At 48.7% G+C, this 12,178-nt stretch overlaps 1 protein-coding gene across 1 annotated transcript in view; it reads right to left on the bottom strand.

Annotated features, from left to right (window-relative positions):
- The window catches only part of LOC144111882 (uncharacterized), a 101,388-nt gene that overhangs the window by 10,350 nt on the left and 78,860 nt on the right, over positions 1-12,178 (bottom strand). Inside the window, exons 17-18 of the mRNA XM_077644910.1 lie at positions 11,356-11,436; positions 10,986-11,050 (exon numbers count right to left, since the gene is read on the bottom strand). Coding sequence (XP_077501036.1) covers positions 10,986-11,050; positions 11,356-11,436 — 146 coding nt within the window. The remainder of the gene's footprint in view (positions 1-10,985; positions 11,051-11,355; positions 11,437-12,178) is intronic.

Raw genomic sequence — 12,178 nt, 5'->3', positions numbered from 1 at the left:
TGTCTCTGTATGCATTCTTCGCGTTGATCAGGGTGGCACTTTGCAAATCAAAGGCACATTAATTTCCACCAAAAACTTTCCGATACATTTTTACACATTACGCACTGACTGTTAAGCGCAGTTGGTTCTAATGTCTTTCAGAAAAGAAAAACCACCACTGCTGTTATGTTTCATTATGGCATGTGAAAATTAGTGCCGAAATGTGGTATCATCCTCCTCTGCAGCGATGCAGAGGTCAACAGCAGATTTTGACAAAATCAAAGCAACAGCCACAAATGCCAGTGCTGCTTTAAGTCTGCCCACTGCACATGAACCTGTGCATTGCATAGCTTTCACTGCCAATGTTATTAGCCAATACAATCTTTGGCTTTCAGGTGCTTCTAGATAGGAGAGAGCTGATGTGTTATATGTCATATGGCATGTGCTTTGTAAATTTGTGAAAATTGGCTGAGGAAATCTTGGCCACCTGCTCCAAGCCATTGGCACGGTTACCATTGGTGCCTTAATTGCTCGAAAGTAAAAAGAAGCTGCACAGATAACCTCAACCTATCTTTATACAGAAGAACTGAACGGAAGATGGTTTAGGATTGGTTTATTGGGGTTTAACATCCCAAGGCGACTCATGCTATGAGGGGGGACACCGTAGTGAAGAGCTCCAGAAACTTCGATCACTTGAGGTTCTGTAATGTGCATTAACATTGCACAGTACACGGGTCTCTAAAACCTCTCCTCCATAGAAATGCAACAGCCGTGGCCGGGATTGAACCCACGTCTTTTGGGTCAGCAACCGAGCACAAACGGGCCCAGGTTTTGAGGAAGCTTCATGTATGTAGCCCACAGCTAACCTCGCTATGAAGTTTGAGGCACTTTCAACGCAAACTTTAGCACAAAGCTTCAATGCGGTGTTGGGCTGCTTTTAATGCTTGCTTTGCTGTGGTCATAGCTGGGCTCAGTGCCACAACAGACATGCCACGTTCCATTTCATAGATATGATGTGTGGCCACGACTACAGGCGCTGTCCACCAACCAGAGAAGCGAGTGGGCAAAGCAAGAGTAACCCAGCCACAGCATGCCAACCCACGCCCATACAGAAACTGTTATATAACCATATGCCACTGGATTCTGCAGAAACAAAAATATTGTCAGCTGTTGATAATTCTGAATTAAAGAGGATGAGCCAAAAAGATTTGGGTGACACTTAAAGGCCAACTACAATAAAAATTTTCACTCCGTAAAAAGGCGTTTTTCTAGTAGTACGCCAACAGAGAGCAGTGAAAATGAGAGTTGACATCCGTAATAGAAGTCAATACCCCGTTTCCAAAAAGTAACTGAGCAACAGGCTTTGTTACGAGCATGATGGCCCTTGCCGAGAGGCGTACAAGCTCGGCGGTCGCCATCAATGGCTACACTCTGAATACACACTGTGTTCCACTGTGCAAACCACACACATGCACTGCCCGTGCCGTGCCCTTTTTATTCTCACATGATCGTGGCGCTGCCTCTTGGTGGCGCCACGTGAACGACTGAATGAAAACGAAACTAGAAATGAGAACAACATTGTAACAGTCCTCCCCCATTAGATTGTTCAAGGAGAGCATTATGGTGAGTAGCGCTGCACTAGCTTGCGGCTCCTAGAGCTTCTTCGCAACCGGGGCATGCGCGTGCTGCACACTGATTTAGGAAAGTATATAGCCGTCTCTTCTGTGCCATTAGTGTCACTCAAGGCTGGCTCAAGCAAGGTTGGTGTCACACACAGTTTCTGGATGCCTGCAAAGCGTCTTGTGTCACAGGAGCCCAGCGGTTGGCTGGGAGGCTTCTTGGGATTGAGGGTGAAGGTGGTCACCGAGCTTGTGTTAGACAGTACCGTCACTGAGAGAGGCTGCAGCTGCTGACTGGCCTGTGGTGCTTGTACCACGTGCAGCTATCCACGGTGGCCCCTGCTGAAAATTCTATGTGAATACGTGGTCACCCACATTTGGCAATGGAGAAGAATGGCATCCTTTATCGGCCTGCAGCTTCTGTCTAAGCTGTCTCAGCAGCACTCAATTATGCAGACTTGGGCGAAGAACATCTAAAGGTGTCTTGAACATCCTTCCCATGAGCATTTAACACGGTGCACTGCCTGTGATTTCATGTGGTATGGTTCTGTAATAAGAACCGTGAAATATGGGTTTGAAATGATCCACTCTTCTTGATCTTGTTCTTGACAGTCTGTACGACATGCTCTGCCATGCCATTCGAAGCTGAATGGTAGGGAGGTACAAGCATGCAAGACGTATTCTATTACGTGTCAAGAATTCCAAATATTGCTCACTTGCAAAGGCAGGTCCATTATCGGACACGATGAGGTCCGGCAGTCCATGCTGTGCAAATGCTGTTCAGAATGAATTGATAACAACATCCGCTGACATTGAACTCACTGGGAAAACTTCAACCCATTCTGAGTAGGCGTCAACAATGACCAGGAAAGTATGACCAATGAATGGGCCCCCAAAGTCTATGTGAAGCCTTGACCAGGTCCTCTAAGGAAATGGCCATATTGTATGCTGAATGCGTTGCGGTGTACGCAGGTAAGATTGGCAGGCTGCACAGCTCTTCACGAGACAAACATCTGGAAGCAAAAGCAATGAGCAGTTCTCGACCATCAGATTCTCGGTGTGCCAAAACTGCGCCATTCCCATACGTAGAGGCATCAGAACTGAGACACAATGGTTTTTTTGGGTCAAAATGCACTAGGACTGGAGCTGATGCTTTTAACTGCTTCACTCCACTGAATGTGTTTTCTTGCTCCTTTTCCCACACCCATTTCTTCTCGTTCATGAAAAGCAAATGCAGAGGATGGAGGCGTCCGGAAAGGTTTGGTAGAAAACGACTGTAAAAGTTCACAAGTCCTAAAAAACTTTGGAGTTCCTTGACGTCACAGGGTGCAGGTGCAAGAAGGATGGCAGATACTTTTGCTCAAACTTGGAGACAGCCCTTGTTTGCTTATGATGTGCCCAAGGTATTCAACTTGTTCGACGAAAAAATGGCACTTGTCGAGCTTCAACTTAAGGCCAACACCACGGAGTTGAGAAAGGACATCCCTGAGGTTGCGAAGGTGCTCTACATCATTCGAGCCAGTGAAATGGATGTCATCGAAATATACTACAACATGTGGCAGCCCCCGGAAAAGGTTCTCCATCTCCCTTTGGAACAACGCTGGTGCCGATGACACACGGAAAGGAAGACGTGTGTACTTCAATAATCCCACGTGCATGGAAATTGTGACATACTTTATGGAGTCTTCGTAAATGAAAACAATTGTAACAGGTTTTTGCTTCTAAACTGTATAAGGGAGCCTTTACAGCAGCCTTAAAAACTAAAAAGTGTCACAAAGTGAGTACAAGCATTCATTTTACATTACACACATTCAGAGCTTGAGGGCTGCCATGAGTGCTTCACTATGCAGCTAAGAAACAAACCGTCGTTGCCCGGTTACTTTTGGCAAATACATTAGAAATATTTCGCAAAAATAATCATTTTTCAAACCAAAATTTGAGAAAAGGAAAGCCCACCATTATCAAGTGCTGAAAATAACATAAAAACGTACCACTCGGTCTAAAGAGGGGCTGCTAGGGCCAGCAGTTCGGGGGCATTTCGGAAGCTAACTGCTTCCCATACAAAGCGCAGGGAGGGGACATGCATTCCAAGCATGTACAATTAGCGATGCAAATGCTGATCGCAAGAATTTCCAGCACTGCGTACGGACACACGCAAGCAGAGACCGCCTTTTGTTTCAGATGTCTGCTCTGCTAGCAGAGCCTTTGCAAAAACTGTCTTTTTTGGCTGAAAATGCAATAGGTGATGTGGGTTTTATATTCATTTTGACCCATCCAGGCAAGAAACTCACCAGAACGCTTTGTGAAATAAAGGGGACCGCCGTATGCCGGACAACGTTAGCTGTTTTCGATACTTTGGAAATGCATGCAGCATGAGCATTGGAAGGCAGCAGGCGTGTTCGTGCCTCGATGTCTACCAGTGTTTTAGCAATGTAACTGCTCCTAAAATTTTGAAACACTCTTGTACAGTACCACAGCAGGGCTGCCAATGAGGCTCAAGCCTTATTTCCAGCCACAAGCCTTTCATGCCGTCCGTAATATATTCATATGATTGGGCACGGCTTGAGGAAGGTTCTCAGTGGTCAATACCTTCATCATGTCCCTGACTGTGCCATTGTGAGGTGCACACCAAATCATCGTGGATTTTCAAATCCGGTGTGTTGACAGTAGTGCGTCGGACAGCGGAGCGTTGCGCGTGCCAGCCCAGCGTTGCGCGTGTGCGTGTGCGAAGGGTGTGCGCGAGGCGACAAAGAGCGTGGCGAGCATGAGGAGTGGAGAGCTGACGTGTCAGAGAACTGAGGTTTACTGTAAAGGAAGGCAGCGCAGTGGAGATCGGGTCATTCAAGTGTGGAAGTGGCGGCTGTCAGACGTTGGGTCCGTGCTGCCGGTGACCTCCCTTGGATCAGCGACACAAGCCTCCTGCGTTCTTTGCAAGTGCGGAGGTGGCAGCCGATGGACTGAGGGTCCGTGTTGCCGAAAGGCACACTTGGATAGCCTGCTTTAAGCCTCTGGCATTTCGTGACACTGTCGATAGGACCTGGCTACGTTTTTCCTGCGGCTGCCAAGCTTTTTGGGCTGTTGACGGGAGACCAGCGGCATCTCCCTGTGTTCCTCTCCGCTCCTACTACCCCTTGGCTCCCTTCTGCCGCTTCCTTTGAGGCATCGCCAGTGACGCGTCGCACTACATCGACCAGTGTTCGCCCTGTCGGCAAGGCATCCCCGCTTCACCTGGGACGCTCAGTACCTGATGAACTCTTTCCTTTTATTCTGTAGTGTTGTACGCATGTTGAGTGTTCGTTTTCTTGTTTTCGTTTCCGTTTCTTATTGGCTCTTTTCCTTCGGCTTCGTTTTTGTTTTGTTTGATCTCTTTGTTCTCTTGTTCGAACTTGCATGTGATAGAGCTCCCCTTCGGAAAGTCGGGGACGCGCTACCAATTCTCGACAATTGGCGTCTGCGACAGGACGAAGCCGTTTAACTTATATTGATGAATTTTTTTTAATAAGGAAACGATGAGCCCGCTAAAGGAATTAATTGAATTAGGCAAAGAGTTGGGGTTGAAAGACGCCGAGCTGTGCTCGTGGGTTGCCGCTGAGCAGGAAAAGGAACACGCTACACGAGCAGCCGAAGGCGAGCATGCCAAGGTGCAAGCAGAGGCTGAGGAGCGCAAAGCACAAGCCGAACGTGAGAATGCAGAGTTGCTAGCAGAAGCTGAAGAGCGTAGATTGCAGCTCCAATTAAGGCTCACAGAAGCAGGAGGGGGTAATCAAGAATCCGCACAGGGGCCCTCAGCAGCGGTTAGTCCACACACATTGATCCCGCCTTTCGACGATCGCAGGGATGATTTGGATGCATACCTCTAACGTTTTGAGCGAATCGCAGAAGGGCACAGCTGGCCCAAGGAAAAATGGGCTACAGCACTCAGTATGTCTTTGACTGGGGAAGCTCTCCGTGTGCTCGGTCGACTGTCCCCAGCAGATTCAATGAATTATGATAAGCCAAAACTAGCCTTGCTCCAACATTTTCAGTTTACAGCAGAAGGTTATCGCAAAAGGTTTCTTGAAAGTAAGCCGCTTGATAAAGAAACAGGCAAGCAATACGCAGCACGTTTGCTCAGTCTTTTCGATCGATGGGTCGAGATGTCGGGAACGGCCATAACGTACGATGATTTACGTGACTTGATGATGGCCGAACAGTTCATGAGGAACTGTCATAGTCGTCTGTCAGTTTTCTTTCGAGAAAGAGAGTGCAAGACACTGGACAAAATGGCTGAGGCAGCAGACAACTTTCCAGAGGGCGAGCGGCAAAGAAATTTGTCTTCGTTCAATGAATTGTTCAAGGTGGGCGTCCCGAGGGAAAAGGATGTTCCATCAAAGAGACAGTCAGGGAGGTGCCTCATTTGTAACCGACAGGGACACAAGGCTGCCGACTGTCTGTCTAAGCCAAGGCAGCTTTATTGAGTTTATTGCCGAAAAACAGGGCATGATGTAATTCCTGCTCAAAAAAAGCATAAAAACCAGAAGAAATCGTCCTGTTGTGTTCAGTCAGAGTGTGTTGCATCCGAAACGGTGTCCACAGCTGCAGATAGGCTTGAACAAGCTGAGGATAAGGTAGTGGTCGGACTTGTCCGGAAAAAGCCTGCAGACGCCAAACACATGCCTGTACTAGAGGGTGAGCTCCGAGGCCTACCCGTACATGTTTTACGGGACACGGGGAGCAATACAGTAGTGGTGCGGAGAGCCCTAGTTTCTGACTCAGCTCTCACTGGCTCGACATCTACGGTATTCCTTGTTGATGGCAGTAGTCTGGAAGTTCCCGAGGCAGAAGTCTATATCGCTTTCCCTTATTTCACTGGCACGGCCGTGGTAAAGTGCATGGAGACACCATTATACGATGTTATAATTGGAAATATACCACAGGACCGTGAGCCGCCAAATCCAGGTATTAATTGGAAGAAATTGGGGTGTGTTGCTAAATTATGTCCTGAAATAGTCAATGACGGGGACGCCAGTAAAAATGGTGAGGGCGAGGGCCGAAAAGTGGTGTTGGCTGGAAAGGAAGTTTCTGGACGAAGGAGAGAAAATACTGCTTTAAGCGTTGGTCCTAGGAGGTTCACCAAGGAAATGTTAGAAGCATAGCAAAGAGACGATGAGTCATTGAAGGCGTGTTCGTTGAAAGTAGGGAACTTGTTCCATGGCAAGCACGGCACTTCGCACTCATGTGCTGTTGAAAAGGTTTGCTGTACCGCCTCTGGCAGAGAGGTTCGACAGGTAGTGCTTCTCCCAAGTCTTGCCGATCACAAGTGTTGAGGCTTGCCCACGATAGCCCGTTGGCAGGGCACCAGGGCATTAAGAAGACTACAGATCGAGTTCTGGAACAATTCTACTGGCTGGGAGTGCAGGAGGAGATTAAGAGGTATGTCAGCTCGTGCGACTCCTGCCAAAGGACGAGCCCGAAAGGCAAAGTAGGGAAAGCTCTATTGGGACTCATGCCTCTTATTGACACTCCATTTGATCGGGCCGCTGCCGATATTGTCACGAAGACGATGACGCTGGCAGTGGCGCGGGACGGAGTGCTCGCGCTAGGGAAGCCGCCATTAAACATCATCTCACTGCCATCATACATCTCGCCTCAATCTTCGGCCGGTCGCCACGTAACATTTGGTGTGAGGTGCGGGGTATCATCCCCTATCCTGGTTTCGGAGCTTCAGTGTCCTGTGTCGACCGTGGTCGTCGGCCATGAATTCCTGATCCGCGTCGGCCGGCCGTGCTCCAGCCTGCCAAGCCCGAACTGACATCGCCGCTCACCCAAGCCCCGTCCCCTGCCTTGATCACAAGATACGACGACATGACGCCGCCGCTGCGACCCGACCCCATGACCCGACCGGCCCGAGACGCTGTCCACACATGAACACACAGCCCCCCTGCCCCTGCCTTTCGGTGCGTCTTAGGGCTTCGGCCGTCGGCTCCTGGCGACCTGCGGCCCGTAAGCTTCATGGACCAGGATTCATTCGCAAATCTCTTTCATCGTGGTGGCCAGCACTTCACCACCATGCCATTTCTATTGTAGCGTCCTGTGAACCTATCACCATCGAGCGCAACTCTTCGTCGATATCTTCTTCGATTCACGATCGGGACGATCGCTCGGCAGCCTCGGGTAGTGTCACGAAGACAATGACGCTGGCAGTGGTGCGGGACGGAGCACTCGCGCTAGGGCAGCCGCCATTAAACACCATCTCACTGCTATCATACATCTCGCCTCACTCTTCAGCGGGTCGCCACGTAACAATATTGCTGGTCCACTGTCGCCCACATCAGTGAAATGGAACAGATATATTCTCACTCATCGATTTTGCCATGCGGTATCCCGAGGCCGTGGCTCTGCCAAAAATAGATTTTAGCAATCGTGGCTGAAGGTTTGGTGAGGATGTTCTAACGTATAGGTTTTCCGAGAGAGATCCTTTGTGACTAGGGCTCCTATTTCACTTCCGAAATGATGAGAGAGCTCAATGATCTCTTGGCGGTGAAACATCTCAGCACGACACCTTACCATCCGATGTGCAATGGGATGGTGGAGAAATTTAATGGCACACTCAAGCAGATGCTGCGGAAGCTAAGTCTAGAGCAGCCCAAAACATGGGATCGTTATATTGCTCCGCTGATGTTCGCATATAGCGAGGTACCACAGGCGAGTCTGGGGCTTTCTCCGCTTAAGTTGATATTTGGAGGACATGTTCGAGGACCGCTCGCAGTTCTCAGAGAGCTCTGGACAAAGGAAGAGCTGGGAGAAGACACGAAGGCAACCTATGAAACGTTCTCGATCTAAGAAAACGTCTCGAGCAAACTGTGAGAGCAGCACATCAAAATCTGTTGAGTGCCCAACATTCTCAGAAAAGATATTAAGATAGGAACAGCAAGAAGCGGCATTTAAGGGTTGGAGATTGTGCCCTCATTCTTTTGCCGAGCAGCCACAATAAACTGGTAATGCAGTGAAGAGGTCCATTCGTGGTTTCTGGCAGTGACGTGGATAATTGGATCAACTTGGGCCACACTAAGAAGCTCTTCCACATCAATATGCTTAAGCGGTACGAAGAGCGTGCGTCCCAAGAGACCGTGCAAGCGTCATCTTTCGTTGTTTAATCGAAGAGGCTGACAGGCTCAGAAAACATAGGCGCTGATTGCATGAGTGGTTTATAATTGCCGGAGAGTGATACCCAATGTATACTATTACTATCCGGTGTTTGCAATTGTTACCTGTGCAAATGTGGCCTGGTAGTGTTTGTGGGTTGTTTTTCTTCTTTCGTTCTCCGGTTATGTGTTGCTCAGTGTGTACATATTCACCTTTATGGTATACACATGTGTAAAGTTTGTGTCTGATATTTTGTACTATTTTTATTTTCCCTTTTGTCACATGCATAAGGTTTGACCCTCTGTGTATAAGGTTTGACATGTTCCCTCTGTGCGCGTTTCCATGTGCCTCCATGTGTCCTGTGTAAAGTCCGGTGACTACGGCGGCGTCTAACTTGACAGTTTATCACGTGAACATTACTGTTCGTGCATCAACTGCTTCCCACGTAAACATTCGTGTTGTGTGCACCGATGGCAGTTTTTTCTGCGACAAAACTTTTTCGAAGGGTGGGCATATGTCAGGTGCACACCAAATCATCGTGGATTTTCGAATGCAGTGCGTCGACAGTGGTCCGTCGGACAGCGGAGTGCTGCGTGTGCCAGCCCAGCGTTGCGCATGTGCGCATGCAAAGGGTGTGCACGAGGCGACGGCAACAAAGAGCGCGGCGAGCACGAGGAGCGGAGAGCTAACATGTCAGAGAGCCAAGGTGTAAAGGAAGGCAACGCAGTAGAGATCAGATCATTCAAGCGTGGAGGTGGCAGCCGTCGGACGTTGGGTCCATGCTGCCGGTGACCTCTCTTGGATCACAGACGCAAGCCTCCTGCATTCTTTGCAAGTGTGGAGGTGGCAGCCGATGGTCTGAGAGTCCGTGTTGCCAAAAGGCAGTCTTGGATAACCTGCTTTAAGCCTCTGGCATTTTGTGACACTGTCGACGGGACCTGGCTATGCTTTTCCTGCAGCTGCCAAGTTCTTCGGGCTGTTGACGGGAGACCAGCGGCGTCTCCCTGTGTTCCTCTCCGCTCCTACTACCACCTGGCCCCCTTCCGCCGCTTCCTTTGTCGCATTGCCAGCAGCGTCGCACTACATTGACCGCGTTCGCCCTGTCTGCAAGGTATCCCCGCTTCACCTGGGACGCTCACTACCTGGTGAACTCTTTCCTTTTATTCTGTAGTGCTGTACGCGTGTTGAGTGTGTGTTTTCTTGTTTTCATTTCCATTTCTTATTGGCCTTTTTCCTTTAAAGAATAAATACGGCTTCGTTTTGTTTCGTTTGATTTCTTTGTTCTCTTGTCCAAACCAACACGCGATAGCGTTGCCGTTCGGAAAGTCGGGGACGCGCTACCAATTCAGCCATACGCTACCAGGTGCACGCATCGCCTGTTATAGAGCTTTTTCAACACCAGTGCTGATTCTCTAAGTGTAGAACATTCTTACAGTTATTTTTATGATGCACCCAACATATTGAGAGGCATTCTAGGCAAAGTAAAATTTAGTTGCAAATGGCCCTTGAGCTCTGCCTTAAGGACATGACACGATAGCGCTAATGGATCCCATCAATGGCCTGAGGTCCTCTTTCTACACCAGTTCGCTAACATGGGCCCTACATATTCTTTTCTTTCTCCAACACAATGCTTTATCACTCACCCCATCTCAGCACTGTCATTCCAAGTCTTCTTCTGCTTCACACCCTTCATAATCAAAACGCATTCCTTAAGTGCCATCTCTTGGAGCTGCGAAGTACTCCGCCGCATGCCGGTGCCACTACAATACATTAAGCGGCTGTCGGCTGTTCATACGCAAAAAGGCTTTGTTAGTTGGCAACATTAACTGGCGATGCTAATTGGTAACCTTAATTAACTGGATGTTTTTGCCTGCTGTGCAGCCTACTCTGCAGTGCAAGGTGCTCACACAAGACCTCCTTTTATCACACTCAAAGCTCCTCCATGGCAGGGTAGCATGCCCGGCTCAAGACAAAAGGGGCATCGCTTTGAGTACCAGCTCAGCCATTTTTCTTTTCAGCATAACTGTTTTTCTTTCCTCACAGGCTACATGCAACGGTGGTGGAATGATGTCGCAATCCTGTAGACCAATGAGGAATTTCATTGTAGCCCCAAGGTCTTCACTGGACATTTGCTCTAACGCTACCACGTTATTGCATCCAATGCATGAGAAGAACACCCTCTGCCTTGAGTGGACAGCAACCAGCAAGCTTCTAGAGACATATTTCATCCAGTGCAACTCTTGTAACATGACACAAGCTCACCGGTGCAGCGTAGCTGTTTGCGCTTGTTCCTCACGAAGCAGCACTATGAACCTCGGACTAGCATTCTGCACAGGAACAAAAAAAGGGGGGTAAGTGTACAAAATCCCTGAACATGCCCCAGCGTTCCTATTTTTTTTTCTTTCAAAATGTTTAGCCTCAGTGTAGTTGGTTTCCACTTCCACACAGATCTGGCAGCGAACACAATGCGAAAGTGCATGAATAGACCATATACATGGAGGCGACGCGATAGCGGAAAGCAGCGCTATCCCATCGGATATGTGCTGCTCGCCTCTCTAAGCTTTGTGACGTATGGCTTCTACTTTCTGCAGCCTCACACGCATTCGCCGCATAAAAAGAAGTAAAAGCTCACCTTGCAGAACTCCACTTCACCCTCGACTTGCTCCCACTGTTGTTTCATTTCCTTCAACTCCATTTTGACCTTGGTGGATTGCTGCAAAGCAGGTGCAAAGAGCACAACCCACATCAGCTCTCTTCAGATAGCAAATACAACATTCTACTCTACACCAAAACTTTCGCTCTGCAACCTAGAGATTGCAGCAAGCTTGGAGAGTAAAATATGATTGGCAGAAGCATAGTGGTAAGCTCACTAGAAACATTCTTTTTTTTCATTGGCTCAATTTAAACCTGGTTATAAAGAAATTAAAAAAAGTGGGATTTTTCGTTACTTGCAGTTTCTGCGAGAACAGTCGAAAGCACACTGCATAACTGAAACTAAAATAAGAAATAAATGTAGGTGAAATCATATTGAAAATGTTTACAAAAACAGCGTTACTCGAAGTAAGAAACACGGAGAAACGTTTCGCGATCGCGCTAACTGCGGCAGCAGCCGGCACCCCCGCCGCGGCTCACGCAATGCTGCTCCGCGTGGGGTGGGGAGGGCGGGTAGGGGCACCGCGGCCTCGCCGCAGAGGCACATGCTTCTTCCTGCATGTTCCCTCTCTCGGTTATCCTCTCGGTTATCCCCTTGCTGTTGCCCCTGGAAACGAACTCCTCACCTTGCGTTGCCTGTGCTCTCCACCGTCCCCGCTCCCAATGCTTGAGAGCTATCGGCATCGGAATCACACGAGCAGCCACGCGGCAGCGATGGTCGTGCACTGCTTGTGTCTTTTCCTTTTTTTGCTATGACCTATTATTTTTTCGGTGCTTTTGAGCATGAACTGTTGTAATGCCAC

This window comes from Amblyomma americanum, unplaced genomic scaffold (genome assembly GCF_052857255.1).
Source record: "Amblyomma americanum isolate KBUSLIRL-KWMA unplaced genomic scaffold, ASM5285725v1 scaffold_12, whole genome shotgun sequence".
NCBI classification, from domain to species: domain Eukaryota; kingdom Metazoa; phylum Arthropoda; class Arachnida; order Ixodida; family Ixodidae; genus Amblyomma; species Amblyomma americanum.
This window is presented reverse-complemented; position numbering and strand designations above follow the sequence as displayed.